The sequence below is a fragment of the Myxocyprinus asiaticus genome, chromosome 16 (assembly GCF_019703515.2).
Source record: "Myxocyprinus asiaticus isolate MX2 ecotype Aquarium Trade chromosome 16, UBuf_Myxa_2, whole genome shotgun sequence".
In the NCBI taxonomy this organism is placed as follows: domain Eukaryota; kingdom Metazoa; phylum Chordata; class Actinopteri; order Cypriniformes; family Catostomidae; genus Myxocyprinus; species Myxocyprinus asiaticus.
In genome coordinates this window covers 47,716,116-47,738,169 of record NC_059359.1, presented here as the reverse complement: position 1 = coordinate 47,738,169, position 22,054 = coordinate 47,716,116, and the positions used below count along the sequence as shown (strand labels likewise).

General features: G+C 35.4%; 1 protein-coding gene across 2 annotated transcripts; it reads left to right on the top strand.

Annotated features, from left to right (window-relative positions):
• Nucleotides 1-3,459: 3,459 nt before the first annotated feature.
• LOC127453897 (syntaxin-12-like) lies at nucleotides 3,460-21,604 on the top strand. Of its 2 annotated transcripts, XM_051720657.1 has the most exons (10): nucleotides 3,460-3,572; nucleotides 3,939-4,040; nucleotides 6,101-6,170; nucleotides 6,367-6,466; nucleotides 6,576-6,713; nucleotides 9,544-9,587; nucleotides 18,716-18,812; nucleotides 19,209-19,281; nucleotides 20,116-20,198; nucleotides 20,326-21,604. In XM_051720657.1, the coding sequence occupies exons 2-10, from the start codon at nucleotides 3,941-3,943 to the stop codon at nucleotides 20,416-20,418; spliced, it is 798 nt and encodes a 265-aa protein (XP_051576617.1). In that variant the 5' UTR covers nucleotides 3,460-3,572; nucleotides 3,939-3,940; the 3' UTR covers nucleotides 20,419-21,604. The 2 variants fall into 2 exon arrangements, with proteins under 2 accessions (XP_051576617.1, XP_051576618.1); XM_051720658.1 differs by lacking the exon at nucleotides 6,101-6,170 and having other exon boundaries at nucleotides 20,328-21,604.
• The last annotated feature ends 450 nt before the right edge of the window (nucleotides 21,605-22,054 follow it).

The window sequence follows — 22,054 nt, the reverse complement described above, 5'->3', positions numbered from 1 at the left end:
AACTAATATTTTGTTGCTATTTTGTTCATAGAAATTAATTGATAAAGTCTGTTTAAATATTCTGGGAAATTTCACAATATTAACATTTTCTCGTCAAATCTTCACAGGCTTGGAGGTCATGAAGTGGTAAGGAAACATGACCATAACCGTGGAAGTGCCATCCGCATGGCTCCAAAAATAACTAGAAAGCATTTCTCTTGCCTCCTTTTCAAAATATTACAGTAAAACTAGCTTCTCACTTTTTCAGCCACTCTGTTGCAGCTGGTGTACCCCATGTTAACTGCATCAAAAACTGCCAGAGCATGCTGTTCACTACAGTTGCAATCAAAATTATTCAACCCCCCCTGACCAGCAGTACATTCTGGTGATGTGAATTAAAACACATCAACTAAAACCTCAGTAAACAATCAAAGCTTTTAATACACATTTGATTGATTTTGAGAACAAAGAGTTCAGTTACCCAAATTTAATAAAAAATAACTAATTCTCTCCACAAATGTCATGTCAAAAATATTCAACCCCCAAAGTCAATCATTTGTGGAGCATCCTTTATCCTTAATAACAGCAAATAAATGTTTCAGGTAAGTGTTCTCAGGCTTCGGACACCTCTCTATTAGAATTTTTACACATTTCTCATGAGCAAAAGCTTCCAGCTCATTGACATTCTTTGGTTTCTGTGCTGCCACTGCTTCCTTGAAATCCCAACAAAGGTTTGCAATGGGATTTTAATGATGGATACTGAAAGGGCCAATTAAGGACATTCCACAACCTATCCCTGAACCAGATTTTGGACAACTTGGATGTATCCTTTGTGTTATTGTCTTGCTGGAAAGTCCAGTGATCACCAAGCTTCAATTTACACACTGAAGGCATCATATTTTTCATGCCAAAATGGCCTAATACCTGAAAGAATCCATGGTGTCAGTCACATAGTCAGGATAGCCGTATCCTGCAGCCACAAAACACCCCCATAACAGGACTGACCCACCTCCATGCTTGACTGTGGGGATGGTGTCGTTCTTGTCATCACCTTGTCATCTTACTTCAGACGTACTGCTGACCCATGGGTCTAAAACTCATTTACAGTTTAGTGTCATACATCTATAAAACCTTCTTCCAGGACTCCACAGGTCTTTCCTAATTACTTCTTGAATATTCAAGTCAACATTTCCCTTGGTGAAGTTTTACTTTCTTCCACACCCTAAGAAGATTGCTGTTGTACCATATTTTAAAAATGTATGAATGGTGCTGCCAACTTTGTCTATTGGATATTGAAGTGCCTTGGAAATGTATTTTTAGCCATGACCTTTCTTGTGTAATGAAATAATCTCCTCTATTAGCTTTTGAGACAGCATATTTTTAATTGCATTTTTTGCATAAAAATATATTTTTGCTTACAACGCTAAACTTAAATTTTAAAACTTAAATAAATGCCATTGCAGATTGATGACTTAATTTTGTTTTAAAACAATTACTTGTGTAGCCTAACATATTTAAGAAACCGCTACATGCAATAGGGGTTGAATAATTATGACATGGCTGTATTTATTTTAAAATCCTGCTATTTAGAAATATTAGGTTATATATTCACACTATGACTTTGAATGTGTCACTCAGCTGATATAGATGTAAAGTTTAAAAATTCTGGGTCATCAGAAAAGCTTACCTTTGGGGGGGGTGGTGTTGCATAATTTCGATTGCACTGTATATGTTTTCATCCAACCAACCAATCAAAACCACTGTTTTGCAAAAACCAGCAGATCACATCGTAATTTTTAAAGATGCATACAAGACACCATATTGTAGAGATGTTCTTATCTGGTTGAAACTGTCATGCACTTGATTGTAAATTATGTAACTGAACCTTGGTCAAACAACATACAAATCAACTGATAAATCAACTGATAAAAACTGATAAAGTGGATTGCATGAATATTCTGTAAGGTCTGATGAAAATAATTGATTCTGCACCAAAATCTGATGACTGAGGATTTAAAATACCTCTGCACCTGGGGGCCTGGGTAGCTCAGCGAGTATTGACGCTGACTACCACCCCTGGAGTCGCTAGTTTGAATCCAGGGTGTGCTGAGTGACTCCAGCCAGGTCTCCTAAGCAACCAAATTGGTCCGGTTGCTAGGGAGGGTAGAGTCACATGGGGTAACCTCCTCGTGGTCACGATTAAGTGGTTCTCGCTCTCAATGGGGTGCGTGGTAAGTTGTGCTTGGATCGCGGAGAGTAGCATGAGCCTCCACATGCTGCGAGTCTCCGCGGTGTCATGCACAGCAAGCCACGTGATAAGGTGCGCGGATTTACTGTCTCAGAAGTGGAGGCAACTGAGACTTGTCCTCCGCCACCCGGATTGAGGTGAGTAACCGTGCCACCACGAGGACCTAGTAAGTAGTGAAAATTGGGCATTCCAAATTGGGGAGAAAAAGAGATTTAATAAAATAAAATAAAAAAATACCTCTGCACCTTCATTAAATAAGCATGTCTTTTGAGTTTCTTCAAAAATGTTATGAAAAAACTTATGTTTTATTATTTTTTGTTCTTAAAGTGCTCTGAATACAAACACATTTTAGGCTGACAGTACAAGCTTCCACTATAAGAGCCTCTCTCAGTGTGACTGAAGTCATGTGACGAGAGTTTGTGTTTGAGATCTGTCTGAGTCTTATGAAAGTCATGAGACAGGAACCTGACTTTTTTTCCTCCCCTCCCTATCCAGACACTCAAAATTATGACACAATGTACCTTAAACTTATTTTAAATAAGGCCTTTTTATTATTAAAGGGAAAGAACAACACAGGAACCTCACATATTCACAACCCAAAAATATATTGGCATGACATTTATGAAAAAAGAGGATACATACACAAAATATTAAACATATGTAGAACTTAAAACATAATGTTTGCTGTCAGAGTGTGATGGTTCATTCAAGCATCATTCTAGAAGGAACATTGTGTGGCAGACACTGATAGCTAATAGTAGTTATTATGAGATATACACCAGTGTCCCAGCAGGGGCGCATAAGGCCTCAGAAAGCCGAATCGTCATTTTTTTTTTTTTTTTTATATATATATATATATATATATATATATATATATATATATATATATATATATATATATATATATATATATATATATAACATTATAGTAAATATATTACTCCTAATGAACGTTACCCGACAAAATACAATTAAATTCTGCCCGAACAATCTCTTTTAAATGAGTTATTAAAATCGGTTAATACGGTAATCACAAACAACATCGATTGGTCCATTCTGACCAGCGCTGAGAAAAGTAGCAGGTACCATTTGACAGTGTCGTTTATCTGACGCTTTAGCTGCGTTCTGGGCAATAATATAAACTTGAATAATGACACTGACAACGTTCAGTAGCAATTGAAATGAAAGTACACGGTGATGAGGAGTTAAAGACTTAACTTATTCAAAACAACATCCGGGTTATCAAGCCCCGCCTTCTCTGTGTCACGAGTAATGATTGTTGCCATTCTATGCGCTTATAATTTCTGAGAGGAGAGGAGCTCTTTACCGCATCAGTACATCACAGGTTAGCGATTCAAGCTCACTGTTTTTTTTTTTTTTTTTTTTTTTTTTTTTTTTTTTTTTTTTTAATGAGGATATTAAACTAATTATTTAAATTGCATATTTCCATATAGCCATATGAAAATAAGTATTTTAACTACTTAGTTTTTCATGATGACGAAAGGCCTGCTCAGCCATAGTCTATATGAAGAAATGTTTCATTGCGTTGCGTACGCAGTACATTTTCATAATTTCTGAGCCTTGATTATTTATGTTTTTTATATAATGTTATCAGAAAACATATAACCTGTAATATAATTTTCTGTTATAATGCTGTGAAATATTCTGTGTGAAATAAACGCAGATTTCTAGCAGCTGTGTTGTTTTTCAGACATGTCTTACGGAATGATGGACAGCTGTCACTCACAGCCGAGAGATTTCAACAACCTCACGCAGACATGCAGCTCAAACATCCAGAAAATCACACAAAACAGTAAGTGAATATATTTTACACACACCTGAGTTTAAAATAAGATGGTATTATTCGTAAAAATCCTCTTTTATGTTATTTTTCTTAGAAACATGCTTTCACGTTTGGGTAAGTATAATTGCAGGTGGGTCATTCCTGGTATTCAGTGCCTTTTGGACATCATAACATTTAGAAAATCAAACACAGTTTTTAAATTCACTTTTTTATGTAATCATGATAGGGAGATTTTGGTCAAGCTCAGGTAAATACATTTAAGCATTTATTGAACAAAATAAATGAAACAGAGGACCAAAAATATAATGATGAAAAAACATTTGATTTAAATATATCGGCATTGTTTACATTATCTTAGAAAGACCATGTCCCTTTGTCCTCTTAGAAACTTATCAGTTAATAAATTTTATATATAAAAAATATACTATGTATGAATTGTACTTACTTTCTCTTCGACGCATTAATGTAAAAAAAAAGTCATGCTTAACAGGGTGGACACAATGATAACAGGGTGGACACAGTGATAATGGTGTACACAATGATAACAGGGTGGACACAGTGATAACAGGGTGGACACAATGATAACAGGGTGGACACAGTGATAACAGGGTGGACACAATGATAACAGGGTGGACACAGTGATAACGGTGGACACAGTGATAACAGGGTGGACACAGTGATAACAGGGTGGACACAGTGATAATGGTGGACAATGATAACAGGGTGGACACAGTGATAATGGTGTACACAATGATAACAGGGTGGACACAATGATAACAGGGTGGACACAGTGATAACAGGGTGGACACAGTGATAACGGTGGACACAATGATAACAGGGTGGACATAGTGATAACGGTGGACACAATGATAACAGGGTGGACACAATGATAACGGTGGACACAGTGATAACGGTGGACACAATGATAACAGGGTGGACACAGTGATAACGGTGGGCACAATGATAACAGGGTGGACACAGTGATAATGGTGTACACAGTGATAACAGGGTGGACACAATGATAACAGGGTGGACACAATGATAACAGGGTGGACAAAGTGATAACGGTGGACACAGCGATAACAGGGTGGACACAGTGATAACAGGGTGGACAAAACCTGAAACCAGAAATTATTTGGTGACTTTATTTATGACAATATGTAAAACATTACTAATGAAGTTCACATGAACACACATTTTCAACTTTAAACATAAATTACTTTCACTGTCACTATGTAGACTCTAACTGTCCACTCTGTCAGGTCTTCTGACTTAACAGGTAACACTAACAGACTGGACATTCTGACCTAAAGTCGGCATTTGGACCATGTCTGAGCAAAAAGAAACTAACATAGAAGGTTTATCAATTAAAGAATTGAATGGATTTTAAAATGTTAATTTTGAAAATATGAATTACTTCTGACTTTTTTCATATTCCACTCAACAGAGTGGACGTATTAAGGTTGACCGCAACAGACTGGAAAGAAAAAATAAGTAAAAATAGACAATAAAAAAAATTCTGAGGATCTCACTCACCTTCCCAAGTTGTTTTCCCTCCAAGGAAGTGATATCAGCTTTATGATATGATGTCATTTAATTTTGCCAGTTTTCATTTAAAGAGAAAGTAGTCGAAAATGTCATATTGGACAATAACTTCAGGGACATGCTAAAAATCTTTATTATAATTGTTAAAATAAATAATTGAAAAAACATCTATACATTAGAGAGAAGTGTTACTGATATACCCAACAATGTGAAAAATTTGGGAAAAAATCACTCATAGTAAGTCTTGTATTCATCATGAAAATGGTGGGGACATAGGAAAACTTTTGATATTTGGTTGTTTAAAATGCTGTAAATTGTTTAAAATCATTTTTTTAATATGCTTAAAGTTTAAATGGTGTTATGTTAAAGAGAGCTTTAAAATTGATACTGTTCAGCATTTTAAGCCAATACGATCATGATCTTTATTGGGGACACAAAAGGCACCAAATTCCAGGAATGACCCAGGCCTTTGGAATCTTTTGCATAATTTAGTGTTATAATGTCTCTTTGTTTTTTGTGGATAGCTGGCCAAATTAAAAGCATGTTGTTCCAACTGGGTACCAGACCTGATACACCAGAGCTTCAGGACAGACTGTGAGTCCAGTTGCTCCATGTTGAATGTTCATGTATATTGTAATCTCACAGAGCCAGACTACGCCATCATTTTTGATTGTCCAGACAAATGTGAATGACATACTATTTCAGCTAGTATCTGCTAATTTTAGTTTGAAATTAGGAGAGCATTATAAATCATAGTAAAATGGTTCCAATCTCTGTATTTTGTACACAGACAGCAGATGCAGCATTACACAAACCAGTTGGCAAAAGAGACCAACAGACACCTGAAAGACCTGGGCTCTTTACCTCAGCCGCAGTCCCCTTCAGAACAGGTGAGTTTACTCTCCTCCAGAGAAAAATACACCTGACCTCAAATCAGCTCAAGGTTTTTTGTTTTGTTTGTATGCCCAATGTGTCACACAAATGCTGGTGTTCACACAGCGGCAGCAGAGAATTCAGAAAGACCGTCTGATGCACAACTTCTCAGCCGCCCTCAACAACTTCCAAGTGGTCCAGCGTCGAGCAGCAGAGAGGGAGCGTGAGTCCGTGGCACGGGCACGAGGGGGCTCTAGATTTTTGGTAACTGCTGGGAAATACTGATCCAAAGCTTGTTTGTTTTTCGTTGGTAGATGATGTGTTAGGCAAATAAACATTTTACATTCTGCTGTTTATGGCTGTAACTTGCTGCTCTGTTCCAAAACCTAGTGAGCTACTAATAGAGGCAGCATTTTAAGGTATCACAGGCATGCTCCCATCCTAGCAAGAGAAATGTTGATAATTATACAGTATACAGTTTAAATAGAATTAATTTAATATCAAAAACTATTGATAAAAAATATATATATATATTTGTGTTTATGTATTTTTATTAGTGCTGTTAGTCGATTACAATTTTTTTTAATCACGATTAAACGCTGATTTGTACGGAGCCCCTGAGAGGACAGTGCAGGAATTTTTTTTTCTGAAATAGTTTTGCATTCTCTCGCAATAAGTTTTGTGTACCCTCTCAATGAATTAACCATGATTTTGCTACCGTAACCGTATTTTAACCAAGATGTTCGTAGTGAAATCATAGTAATAATACAGGAAAACAAAAACGATGGTAATAAAAATCATAATTTATTGGGTATCATGGTTTTACTATGAAAATGCCATAGTTTAACTATGGTTTTACTATAGTAATTTTGTGTTAACACTTTAAAATAAGGTTACATTCATTAATATTAGTAAACAACATTAGTTAACATGAACTAACAATGCATAATACTTTTACAGCATTTATTAATCTTGGTTCATGTAAATTTCAACATGATTTGTAAAATCAAAAGGGATATGTTTACATGAGTTAATATACTGCGAACTAACATAAACTAACAATTTTGTTTTTAACAAAGATGAATAAATACTGTAAAAAATAATTTGTTCATCGTTAGTTAATGATACATAATGCATTTACTAATGTTAACAAATGTAACCTTATAATAAAGTGCTACCATTATTATAGACTACAGTAACCATAGTTTTTGGTGGAAAACATGTTTTTTTCTGTAATAATACTGTACATGTACTGTACATACAGGCTACTTGGAATACAATAACAGAACAAGAGGACAATGTGCCAATAAAATATTTCAAAGCTGAACATAGCTAGAAAAGTGTTCCATATTTCACTATAAAAAATCTTTGATTTTTAAATTTTTTTTATTACTTGCATTACTTTTCCAGGCCTTGAAATCACAATTTAAAAATTCCCTGATATTTCCAGAATCAGTAAACTAATCCAAATATTACAACATTAAAGTAACATCATCTGACTACAGTCAATTTCAAAGAAAAGAGAAAAGCAATTATATGGATGACTTCAGTTTAAATGTTTTTTGCACACAAATTCCCCAAACTAAACAATGATATCAGTAAAATAGCACTATTTTATCTTATAGAAAATAACGGCTTAATAAGTTTCCTCAAAATTAAATCACTTTATTTCAGACAAGAGCACTATGGTGAGCTGTCATTTGCTCATGAGATAGTGGCCATCCGGAGGAGATGTCAGACATAAGGTGCTTGAAAAACTTGGAAAGCTGCTCAGAAACATTTTCAGTGAGAGTTACGGAGGGGCGATGGAAGAGTGCAGCACATGTCTGTGAGGGGAGAGCTGTGAGGGCCCGCACTCCAGGATGTGCTATAATGTATTTAATATGGATGCATGTCTCATTTAAATCACACATGTAACTAATTGAATAATGATATATTCTAAAATATTGTATACTAATTTGCAAAATCGAGATTCATTCAATTTTTAACAGTTTAAATCGATTATTTACACTAATGATTCTCGATTCCAGAATCATATTACAAGATCGATGCATATGAATCAGATTAGTAATCGATGAGTTAAACAACAGAAATGTAAACGAGTGCAACGTCCAATTTTTCAGAGAATTGGTAAATCTGTAAATGTTAAGATAAAGCATTTAGGTTAAATGAAGTGGCATTAACCCGTGTGTATTCTGCAGAGGCAGTGGGATGTGTCCAGAGGTGTTTAATAAGGTTGCTGGTGTTTCCCCATATGGCTACTGTATTGACGGTACTGCCGTTTAAAAAATATTGTGGCACCGGCAGTATTTTGAAGCTTTAGTATGGTGATACTACCGTAGCACCGGTCTACTATACAACCCTAAAATGTTATCCACATTGCTTCAGCAAACGTGAAGCCACATTTACATGATTTGCTACTTTGAACGCTCCATGAAAAGGGCTTGCAGAGAACGTCTTGTTTTGCATTTAGTGCTGGCACTGTACACGTAATGATACTTCGTCCAAATTGTCTGGAATGCGACGCTGGGGAAATGCTGATGCTTCACTCAAGCGGGTCATGTGAATGTGGCTTATCACAAATCCCATCTGTGTTTGTTTTGTACAAAAAATTATGGTTAAGAGGTCTTTTCTCCATCACTTGATCATTGACAAAGAAGCGCTGTTGTGTGTGTGTTTGTGGTGGGTGCGTCAGTGTAGTGACCCCTGACACATCGCAAAGATTCCGCCGGTGTTCAGCACTCACATGGAGCTGAAAATGTTTTCAGAATCTAATGTGAAATTTGGTAAATGCATTAATCGCAGTTAAGAAAAATGTAAGTGTTAGAACATTTTCAATTAATCGCACGTTAACGCATTAATTTTGACAACTCTAATGCTTATGCTTACTATAGACGATGATTCCAGAGAGATGCCCACCTGTGCTTGACAGGCTGATCAGAAATTTATTTTCTCCTGTACTGTCACTTATGAGGTTCTCAGTATCTATTAGGATACTGCCTTAGAACGCAGCTGCCTATGTATCACTAGGTTTTGGAACAGACTCTTGATATGTAATTGAAGTCCTCTCTTTAGTAAAAGCCTTTTTTTTTAGGTTGATGAGAGCAATCAAGATGAACAGCTCGTGACATTTGAAAAGTAGGTTAATATACCCTGATCTTGATCACAATTGATGAATTAAAGGAATGTTTGAGGTTCAATACAAGTTAAGCTCAATCAACTGCATTTGTGGCATAATGTTGATTACAACAAAACACAATTTCAACTCTTCCCTTGTTTATTTAAAGCTACACTATGTTACTTTTTATTTATTAAAAAATAACAAAATGTTATTAATGAGAGAGTGCAACAAAAATCCATCTTTCAAATCATGTCTTTACCCAAATATACTTTGATAAACCTATAATAATCATTTATATTTTAGAGCTGTCGGGACGGATTTTGCGGGAAATTGCATACATATACTGGCGGCCAAAAGTTTGGAATAATGTACAGATTTTGCTCTTATGGAAAGAAATTGGTACTTTTATTCACCAAAGTGGCATTCAACTGATCACAATGTATAGTCAGGACATTAATAACGTGAAAAATTACTATTACAATTTGAAAAAAATTGTTTTCAAAATTTCTTAAACTACTAAATCCTCCACGTGCAGCAATGACAGCTTTGCAGATCCTTGGCATTCTGTCTGTCAGTTTGTCCAGATACTCAGGTGACATTTCACCCCACACTTCCTGTAACACTTGCCATAGATGTGGCTGTCTTGTCGGGCACTTCTCACGCACCTTACAGTCTAGATGATCCCACAAAAGCTCAATGGGGTTAAGATCCATAACACTCTTTTCCAATTATCTGTTGTCCAATGTCTGTGTTTCTTTGCCCACTCTAACCCTTTCTTTTTGTTTTTCTGTTTCAAAAGTGGCTTTTTCTTTGCAATTCTTCCCATAAGGCCTGCACCCCTGAGTCTTCTCTTTACTGTTGTGCATGAAACTGGTGTTGAGCGGGTAGAATTCAATGAAGCTGTCAGCTGAGGACATGTGAGACGTCTATTTCTCAAACTAAAGACTCTGATGTACTTATCCTCTTGTTTAGTTGTACATCTGGTCTTCCACATCTCTTTCTGTCCTTGTTAGAGTCAGTTGTCCTTTGTCTTTGAATACTTTAGTGTACATCTTTGTATGAAATCTTCAGTTTTCTGGCAATTTCAAGAATTGTATAGCCTTCATTCCTCAAAACAATGATTGACTGATGAGTTTCTAGAGAAAGCTGTTTCTTTTTTGCCATTTTTGACCTTATGTTGAACTTAAGACATACCGGTCTATTGCATACTGTGGCAACTGAAAAACAAACACAAAGACAATATTAAGCTACATTTAAAGAACCAAATAGCTTTCAACTGTGTTTGATATAATGGCAAGTGATTTTCTAGTACCAAATGATCAATTTAGCATGATTACTCAAGGATAAGGTGTTGGAGTGATGGCTGCTGTCTAGATTTGATCAAAAATGACTTTTTTCAAATAGTGATGTTGCTGTTTTTTTTTTACATCAGTAATGTCCTGACTATACTTTGTGATCAGTTGAATGCCACTTTGGTGAATTAAAGTACCAATTTCCTTCTGAAACAGCAAAATCTCTACATTATTCCAAACTTCTGGCCGCCAGTGTAACTCATTCGCCCGTGCGTGTTGACGTCATATCCACACACAGAGAAAATAAGCTCCGGATACTGTAGCACATGTATGGTGTGGGAGTAGCGTGAACCTGAAAGTTTGTTGTCACAATGAATGAGAAAAATTGACCATGGATCATTCAAAACGGCAAACCTCCGGGGAATCACCGGTTGTAAAAACAAAGAAACCCCGAACAGAGCAGGGTCTACAAAAAAAAAGGGAAAGTGTCAGAGTCCGTAACAAAACACGAATCAACATCGGCTTGGCTTTTCAGATGTGTACAACTCCGAAATCTGAAAGGATTTAAAAGCAACCCAGAGATGGCTTTTTTCTTACTCAACAGGTAAGATATTTTATTGATATGGTTTATGTATTGTTGTGTAATCACACACATCTGTGTGTGTGTGTGTGTGTGTGTGTAATGAAATACAATAATTATACTGTAATCGGTGCAGAACATTTCACTTGCTAGCACACGTGTGTATTTTTCTTTATAACGGCAATAATTTATATAAATAAATCCTTTAGTCCTAGGCTTGCCAAGGACATGTGAGTCTTTAAATGATGTTGACCACTGGCTGGTAATAATGGCAATCTATAAATTAGTTACTGCCGTGGTCTATTTCACCAGAATATCCTGAAGTTCTAAAAACGTTACAACGTTTGACCTTATCAGACTAGCAATCGTTATGTCTAACAAACGTTGCCTGACTTTTGTAACGTAATTTATTTCAAAACATCAGTGTTTCCAACAAGTCAAAACAAAGCATAAGATATCACTTATCTACTCAGATGACATGTTTTCGGATTTCATTATTTATTTGTCCATTCACTCTGATAAGATGTCCTGTAATCATGTGTACACTGGTGCCTCAAACCACATTCATCCGTGCAGAGGAGCAGAGCCGAACCACAACCAAAACAATGTCCTTCCGCAAGATGCATGCAGTTTTATTTTTTAACTGCTAGAGGGCCAAAAGTTACATAGTGTAGCTTTAAAATAAAGCAAAAATTGTGGTTACAATAAGACACTTAAATGGAAGTAAATGGAACGCCATCAATGCTAAAATATTCACTGTTTCAAAATGATAGCCACAAGACATAAACAATATGCATGTTAACATAATATAATTGTGATAAAATCTATGTTCTACATGATTTTAGTGTAATCACATTACAGGGTTTACCATTTACATTTACTTTAAAACTTTTCACAGTTAAGGTTAGTTAGTCATTTCATCACACCAGCTCATATAGAGCCTCTCTGGGGGGTCTGACTTACTTAAGTTTGAGAACCCCTGGTCTAATCAATGGTCTACTCGTTTTCCCCAATAATGTATTGTATAAATTATCTGATATAGTTATATTATTATTATAAATAATTATATTTCTTTTATATTTATTTAGGTGTTGTTGTTTTCTTCAGTAAATATTGATATGCGATTGATTGCAATTAATTTGATTATTTAATTGGCATATCATGTAATTAATTCAAATAAAAAAATTTAATCGATTGCCAGCCCTAATAATAACATATTTATGATTTATATGTGGCTTGGTCAATGTACTGTATACAGGGTTGGGGAGTAACGGAATACATGTAAAGGGATTACGTATTTCAAATACAAAATATAAGTAACTGTATTCCACTACAGTTACAATTTAAATCATTGGTAATTAGAATACAGTTACATTCAAAAAGTATTTTGATTACTGAAGAGATTACTTTGCATTTTATTGTCATTTGTTTCATTTAATATTTAGTCCTTTCAGATGGAAAACATTTATACATATAAATGATGTGATCCAAAGTGCATTTGAACAGCAGTGAAACACTTTCTTATGATGTGTTACATTCATACGAGCAGACACAGAAGTACGTTTGAAGTAAGTTTGGAGCACAAGAAATAGAAATCTTGTGTAAATTGTCAGCTTTACGCTAAGCTAAAATGCTATTTCTAGCCATTTTACATGCACAATCATATTTTTTTATCAAGAAAATTCACGTTGGATCATCATTTCTCTTTTTCTAGTAAGACCTTTGATATTAGGGCAAAAATCGTATTCTTGATAATAATTGTTTAATTATTTTCCTGTAAAAATATCTAAAAATCCTTAAAACAAGATCAATTTGATTTATCTTGTTTTAGAAACAACACTGCATAAGATATTTCGGTTTTTCAGAGAATGTATTTTTAACATGTGTATTTTGTCTTACTGTACTGGCAGAGTTTTTATAGTCAAAACAAGTGAAAAAATCTACCAGTGCTGAAGAAGTAATCCAAAGTATTTACAATACGTTACTGACCTTGAGTAATCTAACGGAATACGTTACAAATTACATTTTACGGCATGTACTCTGTAATCTGTCGTGGAATACATTCCAAAAGTAACCTCCCCAGCCCTGACTGTATATAGCTGTCAATGGGGAAACATGCTTTTTGACTATAGCTATGTTAATTTGGACCCAAAATCAGAATATCGCAAAAACTATTTGCAATTAAAGCAGTGTTTCCATCCCATTTGTCTAAGAGGACAAAATTGTCACTTCCAGGGAAATTGGCACAAAATAGAAATGAAAATGGAAGCTGAAGCCACTGTGGCTCTTTTATTAAATGTAATATATACAATTATGTTTACACAAACACAGAACACACAGACAAAACACTCTGACGAACTTCATGTTTGCTAGCGTTCAGCAGCAGATGTCTTTTGTCTGGGAGTGAAAGCATGTCACACAGTTCTGGGAGATAATATTAGACAATCATTTTGATATTCAGAATAAATCATTTTGGCATTTCAGAATAAACAGAGCAACATTTCAGATGCTATGCCATGATACTGATGATGTCTTGTTGAGGCAAATAGCATAACTTTTGTAATGCACATGTATATTCCTATAGAATTCTATAGGAAAATATTCGGTAAATGTATTTTAATTGTAGTTTATGCTTTTTATCGAATAAAACGTTTATCCAATTTAAGCAAGTGTATACATTTTTTATGCATATTTTGGTGATTTTTTTATAAAAGCAGTTTTCATGTGATAGCCAGCCCTCTATGAACACGTTGAAGAAAGATTTGCCATAGAACGCAACAGTGCCCGCCCAATTTTTTTCATCCGTTTGGGTTCCGGAAATATTTTTCTCATACATTTTTTTATTTATTTATTTTCAGGCAGAAAAGTATTTGAAAATTGGATGAAAAGAAAAGGTACAAGACTGTGTAGATACCGTCTTTCATGATGGCACTTTCGAATGATGTAATTGAATAACAATTGATGGAAATATATAAAAATGTTGATTTTAGGATGTTGATTATAAGTATAGAAACAATATATTTTACATTTATCGCAAAATATTCCAATATGTACAAATAGATAAGAAGATTAAGGGTAAATAGACACCAACTCGATTAAGTCATTCATAGTGCATTATGGGAGTGTGCGGTCACTCCGAGATAAATTCGTGGGCTTTGTTGGCCACGGTTCTCTGATTGGTGAAGCGTTCTCTGCTGGTTCTTGGAAAATGTAGTTGTTTACCATGAATTCCGCTATCAAACACAATTTTTAAACAATAAAGTTGAGATAACACAGATGGATGGCTTCAACAGAAGCATATACCATTAATGAACAACCTCTGAGCTCACGGTGGGTCTGTCTTGAACGTTTTATATGTTATCGTTGAACATCAATTAGTCTGTGGGATAAATGAATGGGATTTTTACTTCTGGAACCAGACTGTTGTGCTCCGTTGGCTAATAAATTTTTGTTTTTACTCAGCAGACTTTTTATGACATGCAAGCGTAAATTGACTGAAAAAGATATTAAGAAAACCAGGAAGGGGGCATCTTTACATATATATATATGATTTTAAGCGCTATTTTCATCATTTGAACCTCATTTGAGCTTTTTAAAAATGTACAAACTTTCTATCAATTTATATGATGTCATGAAATTGCATTTAAAATAATGATACAAGCTGTTGTTATTGTTTGAAATTTCATATACATTTTAAAACAAAATACTCACAAGCTTGGAACCTAATAATGAAAAATAGAATTCCACATATAAAAGTGCTACTATATTAAAAATATTTATATATTTACACATTTATTACACTTACTACATTTTGTTTATATACATAATTTGTACTATTTATAAGTATTTGCATTGAGTTTATATTGATATGTATAACAAACACTATAATGGGACTGTCTCTTTAAAGGTGCAGTATGTAAGATTCAGAAACACTTGTTATTAATGACACCTGTGGCCGTTAAGTGAACTGCAGCCAGCTACCTGTTGCTCGTGCACACATTCCATAGGGATGCGAGCATCGGCCAAAACAATGATGTAACATACAAAGAGACAACGTGATTCACCGGCATCATGCTAACAGATGAGTTATCATAATTAAAATTACACAGTTATGATTGTTTTACTACAAACTTTGAGACTGTATATTATATTTGACTCTCCAGTGCTGGAACAGGACTAAAACAAAGTGTGGATATAGGTCTGACTATGCAAGAATGTAGTTTGAAGTAATCACTTTTCTTTGCATGATACATTGACTGCATTTATACGATAGCCTATGTCGGCGTTAGCTAGCTAGCCAGCTTTATCTATAGCTGTTAGCTAAATTTGGTGGATGATGACAGTACCGGTTTATAAAATAGACTGTACATTATAAATATGTTGACACAATTCAGTATTGATGTGATTCCATCACAACTGTCATTTTGATATATCGATGTGCTATTGTTTTATAATAATAGAGTGTATCTAAGACACGTTACACTAATGAATGGGTCTTTTTGCATTATCTTGAACATTGTCTATCATTCATTTAATGTGTTATTGTAGTTTACTTTGCTGAATAATTACAGATTAATATTGACATTAACCTGACTTTTAGTATAAAGACAAGATCATTGAAATTATTTGAAAGTTACGAAGCAAGGTGGCTTGCGATTCGTTGGCGTTAGCAGGCAAGACAAAGTTAGCTAAAATGATACAGATCAATCCTTATGGCACTATATTTCACATGCTTTGCAGTTATGTAAGCTTACCTGTCCAATAAGAAGAACGGCAATTCAGGGTCAGTTTTGATCCCCAAAACCGAACGAAGGTCCCTCCAGGAATCAAATGCCCTGCCGATGTTCACTCTAGTTTTCGCTCAACCATGATCACGTTCCCGCTTAGCCAGACGGGATTGAGTAGATACATGTTTTTTTTTTTTTTTTTTGGCTTACTCGGAGTTTGTGTAGGAGTCGGAGTTGTGCTGGGAGCCTTCCATTTGCTGGATTCCATCTCTAAGATAAAGTTACCTAGTGTTGCAGTTTGTTGTCGCTGTTGAATAGTGGAAGAGAAGCTACTATTTGAGGTAAGGCTCTCTGGAGCGCGCATAAGCGTCACATCCTATGGATTTTCCCGCAAAACTGACCCGTTCCCTTCACATGAAAATCAGTCTACAGGCTTTAATAGGCAACCTAGGAAGTCCGGGAAGGGCTAATTTTTTAAGTTGCGTTTCAAGCCGTTCACACATTGGCAAAAAAAAGGTGAATATTACAAGAAAAACGTTACATATTGCACCTTTAAGAGTTCTGGCAATTTCGCAAGCAAGTGATTACGGTTGAATGAGCGCATCACACATTAAAGAGAGAAAAATTGTGTAATGTGTGATTAGAATTAATGTTTCTTTTTACTTTTTGACCAACAACTGGCTGTAAATAACAAAAAGGATATTAACCTCCTGAGACCCTGTAGCTAGTAGCCCTTAAGAAACAAGAATTTATACCAAATAGTTTTCCTAAAAATTGATGTCCACATAAGTGGACAGCAGAACTAAGTTGTAAAATGTAAAATAATACCAAGCTATAGAAATTCAGATTTTGTTTTATCATATTGTTTATTATGTTTCCAGGAGTGTTGGTTATCCATGTTTTTGAGGCATTACAGACATTACATTAGAAATTAGCATACATAATTCTGATTCAAAGTATTGGCCAGCATCATCCAATCACTGCCAACCATGTTAAAATAAAATGTAGCATTATAAAATTCTGAATCTATGTACTGATTATCACTGTCCCATGTCTGTCAAACATGTTGAGTGATCCAAACATCATCTGCAGCCTGAAACTGAACTTTAAATAGGAAGTTTGGATTGAATGCACTTAACTGCATAGAGAGCTAAAGGATGCTCCCTTTTTAGTGAATAACTTATCCTCCAGTGTGCTGTCTGTCTGCACTGATCTCAGAACAGTCTTAAATGCACCTTATTTTCATCCTAACTCCATATAAATCCTCTGAAAGCAACATTTTCCAGTTTTAGTTGTCAATGTGATAATGCACAGTAAATATAGGATATTTTAACTGAAACTGAGCATCTAGTCCACAAATGTGGTAATTTTGTTTAACAGCATGCCGTTTCACGATAAATCGCTCAAATATTAAAAATGACATATTGGATGAAATTAGAATCTAATCTTTTGACTCAAACAGGTTTCAAACTAAAAATGTAATTAGGTTTCTTATCAGATGTAGTTTTGGTGTCATTTCAACCAAACACAAACTCCTCTGTGACGCCGCCATGTTGTTGTTTTTTTCACATGACTCCGTTCATCGAAATTTTAACCCTTTACTGATAGCACACAGTCACCTGAACTGAGATCAGTCAGTTTAAATAGAATTAAATTATGCTTTGCGTATAGCGAAGCCAAAATACAACGTCCACGCATGTTGACGCAGGGTCGCGGAGGTTAAAAGGCACATTATGAAATGAAAATGTAGTGCATGGATTTCATCTTTTGACACATATTACAAAGAACAGATCAAAGCAAACCTTTCTTGCATAATGTGTATTGATTTACATGTACAAATATTTATTGCACAAGTTATCAAATTCAAATCTACAGCCTCTCAAGTTTGCTACACTTTTACTAACTTCCAACAGATGCCCAAAAGGCATGTTACACTGGTCTGTAGCTATGCTGTGAAATGCAGAATATTATAAAACGTTTAAGCAAAATTAGAGTTGACATTGTTAAATGCACTGTAAATGTAACCATAGCATATCATGGCTCAGCTAAAGTGATGGGTGACGATCCATGACAACTCTTTGCAGCCAAGGTACATTTCCTTCAGAGTGAGTCCACTCATGAAACACAGCATGCAGTGAAAGGATCTCAGTGCTAAACTTCTTCTTCACCACTACACAACTCAATCACTGGCAAGTGAATTCAGAATTTTTACTAGCCAGTGGCTAATAACAGACATTTTTTAAGGTGCATAGTGTAAAATTTGGTCGCACGTGCAAGTGATTTACTTGTAATATAGATATGTGGATGGAAACCCAGATGATGCATGTTACAATTCCATGATCTACCAGCAGGGGCTAACAAGTACATGCTAATAAGCCACTTCAGCAGTGACTCCATGAGGTGCACAAGTCATACTAATACTTTGATTACATTTTTCATTTTTGGGTGATCTATTCCTTTAAAAAATACCAGCCCATATATCAACAGTATTTTTCCAGAAAGAAATGTGAAAGCAGAAATGTTCATGGCGTTTTTAATCTGGACAGAAATGAAGGGTGGAGAATACAGACAGAGGAGGAGCCATTCACAGAAGAAGACCTGGATCTTATTAAAGAGAGAGAGACCAACATCCGTCAGCTGGAGGTGAGCACTTCCTGTGAGAAGTGAAAACTTGCATAACCTTGCAATTGTCCTCACTTCACAATTTGTACATCTTTTTAAGAGTGTACAAGTGACAAACATGAAAACATTACTGGGCGATACCAGTCTTAACAGCTGAGAAAAACATATTTTGTAATATATTTACACTGGCAGTTGTTTGAAGAAACTATACTGTAATATTTAAACACTGTCCAATGTACTTGCTTGTGCGTTGTGACTAGTAACTCTTCAGACAGTTCTGTGGTGTTACTGTGATCCCCTAATATTAAAAGAAGTGATCAAATACATCATCTGATAATAATTGTATATTTCTTAATGAAACAAGGAATTTCATATTTTCTCATACAATGACCCAACTACTTTCTGGTCTTGATTTAGTCAGATATTATGGACGTGAACCAGATCTTCAAGGACCTGGCGGTAATGATCCATGACCAAGGTGACATGATAGGTAAGTATAACTTCTCATCAACCTGATTTAAGGAGCTCAATTTTAACTTATTTTTTGGCATAGGTTGAACTAAAGATTTTAAAGGGTTAGTTCACACAAAAATGAAAATTCTCTGATCATTCACTCACCCTCATGCCACCCCAGATATGTATAACGTTCTATATTCTGCTGAATACAAGCAAAGATTTTTAGAATATGATCTTAGCTCAGTAGGTCCTTACAATGCAAGTGTATGGTGACCAGAACTCCAAAAGCTCCAAAAAGGATATAAAGTCAGAATAAAAGTAATCCATATGACTCCAGTGATTTAATTAATGTCTTCTAAAGCGATCCAGTTGGTTTTTGGTGAGAACAGACCAAAATATAACTTATTTTTCAATGTACATCTTGACAGCAGTCTCCTTGGCGATTATGATTTTGTATATATAGTGCCATCTAGCACCTTTTTATGTATCAAGCACTAGAAAGTGTAATCGAGCTTGAAATTATGATCATGCCTAGAGACTGCAATGACAAGATGTACAGTGAAAAAGGAGTTATATTTTGGTCTGTTCTCACCCAAAACCAACTGGATCACTTCAGAAGACATTGATTAAATCACTGGAGTCTGATGGATTACTTTAATGCTGACTTTTGGATTTTGGTCACCTTTCACTTGCATTGTATGGACCTCAAGGGTGAGAAATTCTTCCAAAAATCTTCATTTGTGTTCAGCAGAAGAAAGAAAGTCATACACATCTGGGATGGCGTGAGGATGAGTGGATGATGAGAGAATTTTCGTTTTTGGGTGAACTATCCCTTTAAAGGCTGAATTCCTCATGTCATCACACACAGACAGCATTGAAGCAAATGTGGAGAGTGCTGAGGTGCATGTGGAGAGAGGAGCTGAACAACTCCACCAGGCGGCGTACCATCAGGTATGATCATCATCAGCATTCATACTGATTAAATCCTGTACATGTTAGTAACAAACTTACTTCTCAATAATCCTCCTGCTGAAATCCTGCTGTAGTGCTGTTCATAACTGTGTTTTGTCCTTTAAAGAGGAAGTCCCGCAAGAGGATGTGTATTCTGGCTCTTGTCCTGTCGCTAATGGTGACCATCTTTGCTATAATTATTTGGCAAGCAATCAGATAAGCTGAAGAGAGAAGAATCTGTATGCTCAGTGTTAAGTGAACAATTACAGATTGTGTGTGCATGTGTGTGTTGGTACATACTGTATAGCTATGAAAAAATGACTTTAAATTCTCCATGAACAGCTCCTAAAATATGATCTCAATTTTACCCAAGACATAAAAAATATAGTCTTACAGTATTTAACAGTGAAAACACACAACATTTTCCATTGCTGCTTACCTTCTCTTTCTTACCACTCCTTGTAAGTGTCTTTACGCTTGTGTCAGTTCACCCCGATTCTGAAAATATTTTCTTTTAGACATTTTTGATTCAGTTTTCTGTTTAAGTTGTAGCTAAAAAAAACATTATGTATTTGGTCATTGTCAGGAGCACAATCCCATTGAAATTCTATAGTGTGATCTAATTAAGACCATCCCAAAAATATGCAAAAACTGGAAAAGTTTATCTACAGGAACAATCCAAAATATCTCCCAATTACTGTACAGCTACAACCCAAGTGTTTTGTTAAAGATGTTGCTTATAAAGCATGTTTAGCCCGTTACTAAATATATAGTGATGATATTAAAAAAAAATCCACATCTTGTTTTTTCACAAAGTAGTCAAAAATAATCACAAAGAATGAAAGAACAATGATTGTTCGAACCATTTGGCACTTAAGATTGTGTGTTTTTGTTTGAAAAAATGGATCAGAACCCACTTCAGGAGCTATTCATGCAGAAATAGAGATCATTTTATAATGTGTTCAATGTTTTCACCAAATCTGCACATAAAATGAATATTGCTGCTGAGAGCAGAGAACAGTTTACTTCCTTGAAATGTTTGTCCATGAACTATCCTGGCTGGAACATAAAAAAGCATGTTACCAAACACTTGCATGAATGTATTTCCTTATACAATTTGTATTTTGTTGCTGCAGGTCAAGATCATCTTTTTAACTAATTATGCAAAAAGCCATTTATTTTTTTTAAAGTCAAAGAAACTTAAATATTGCACAGTGTTTTGATTCGCACATGAAAATTATATGTCTAAGTGGTACTTTATATTTTAAGTTTTAATACATTGTTTTATTGCTCATTATCTTCAGATTTATTTCAACTGATCAGTGAGAAATTATTGTTTATGCTCTTGCTTAACACATTCCATGGAATCTTTAAAAAAGCAGAAACAAAATAAATGTACTGTCTAAAATGAGTATTTATAGTCAAGTCATTGTTATTTGCATTGCGCTTTTCACAGTGCAAATCGTTTCAAAGCAGCTAAACAGAAAATCATGCCTTAATGTCTTTAAGCCCTTAGTGAACAAGCAAAAGATTAGGAAAAAACCTTGAGGGGAACCAGACTCAGCTGGGTCTAAATACAGGTTGCGTCTGGTGGTATTTTGTCGATTTTTCTTATACACTGATGAGCCAAAACATTATGACTTAATATGCTGTTGGTCCTCCGCGTGCCGCCAAAACAGCACTGACCCACCAAGGCATGGACTCTACAAAACCCCTGAAGGTGTCCTGTGGTATCTGGCACCTCCTTCAAGTCCTGTAAGTTGCGAGGTGGAGCCGCCGTGGATCGGACTTGTTGGTCCAGCACATCCCACAGACGCTCAATTGGATTGAGATCTAAGGAATGTGGAGGCCAGGGC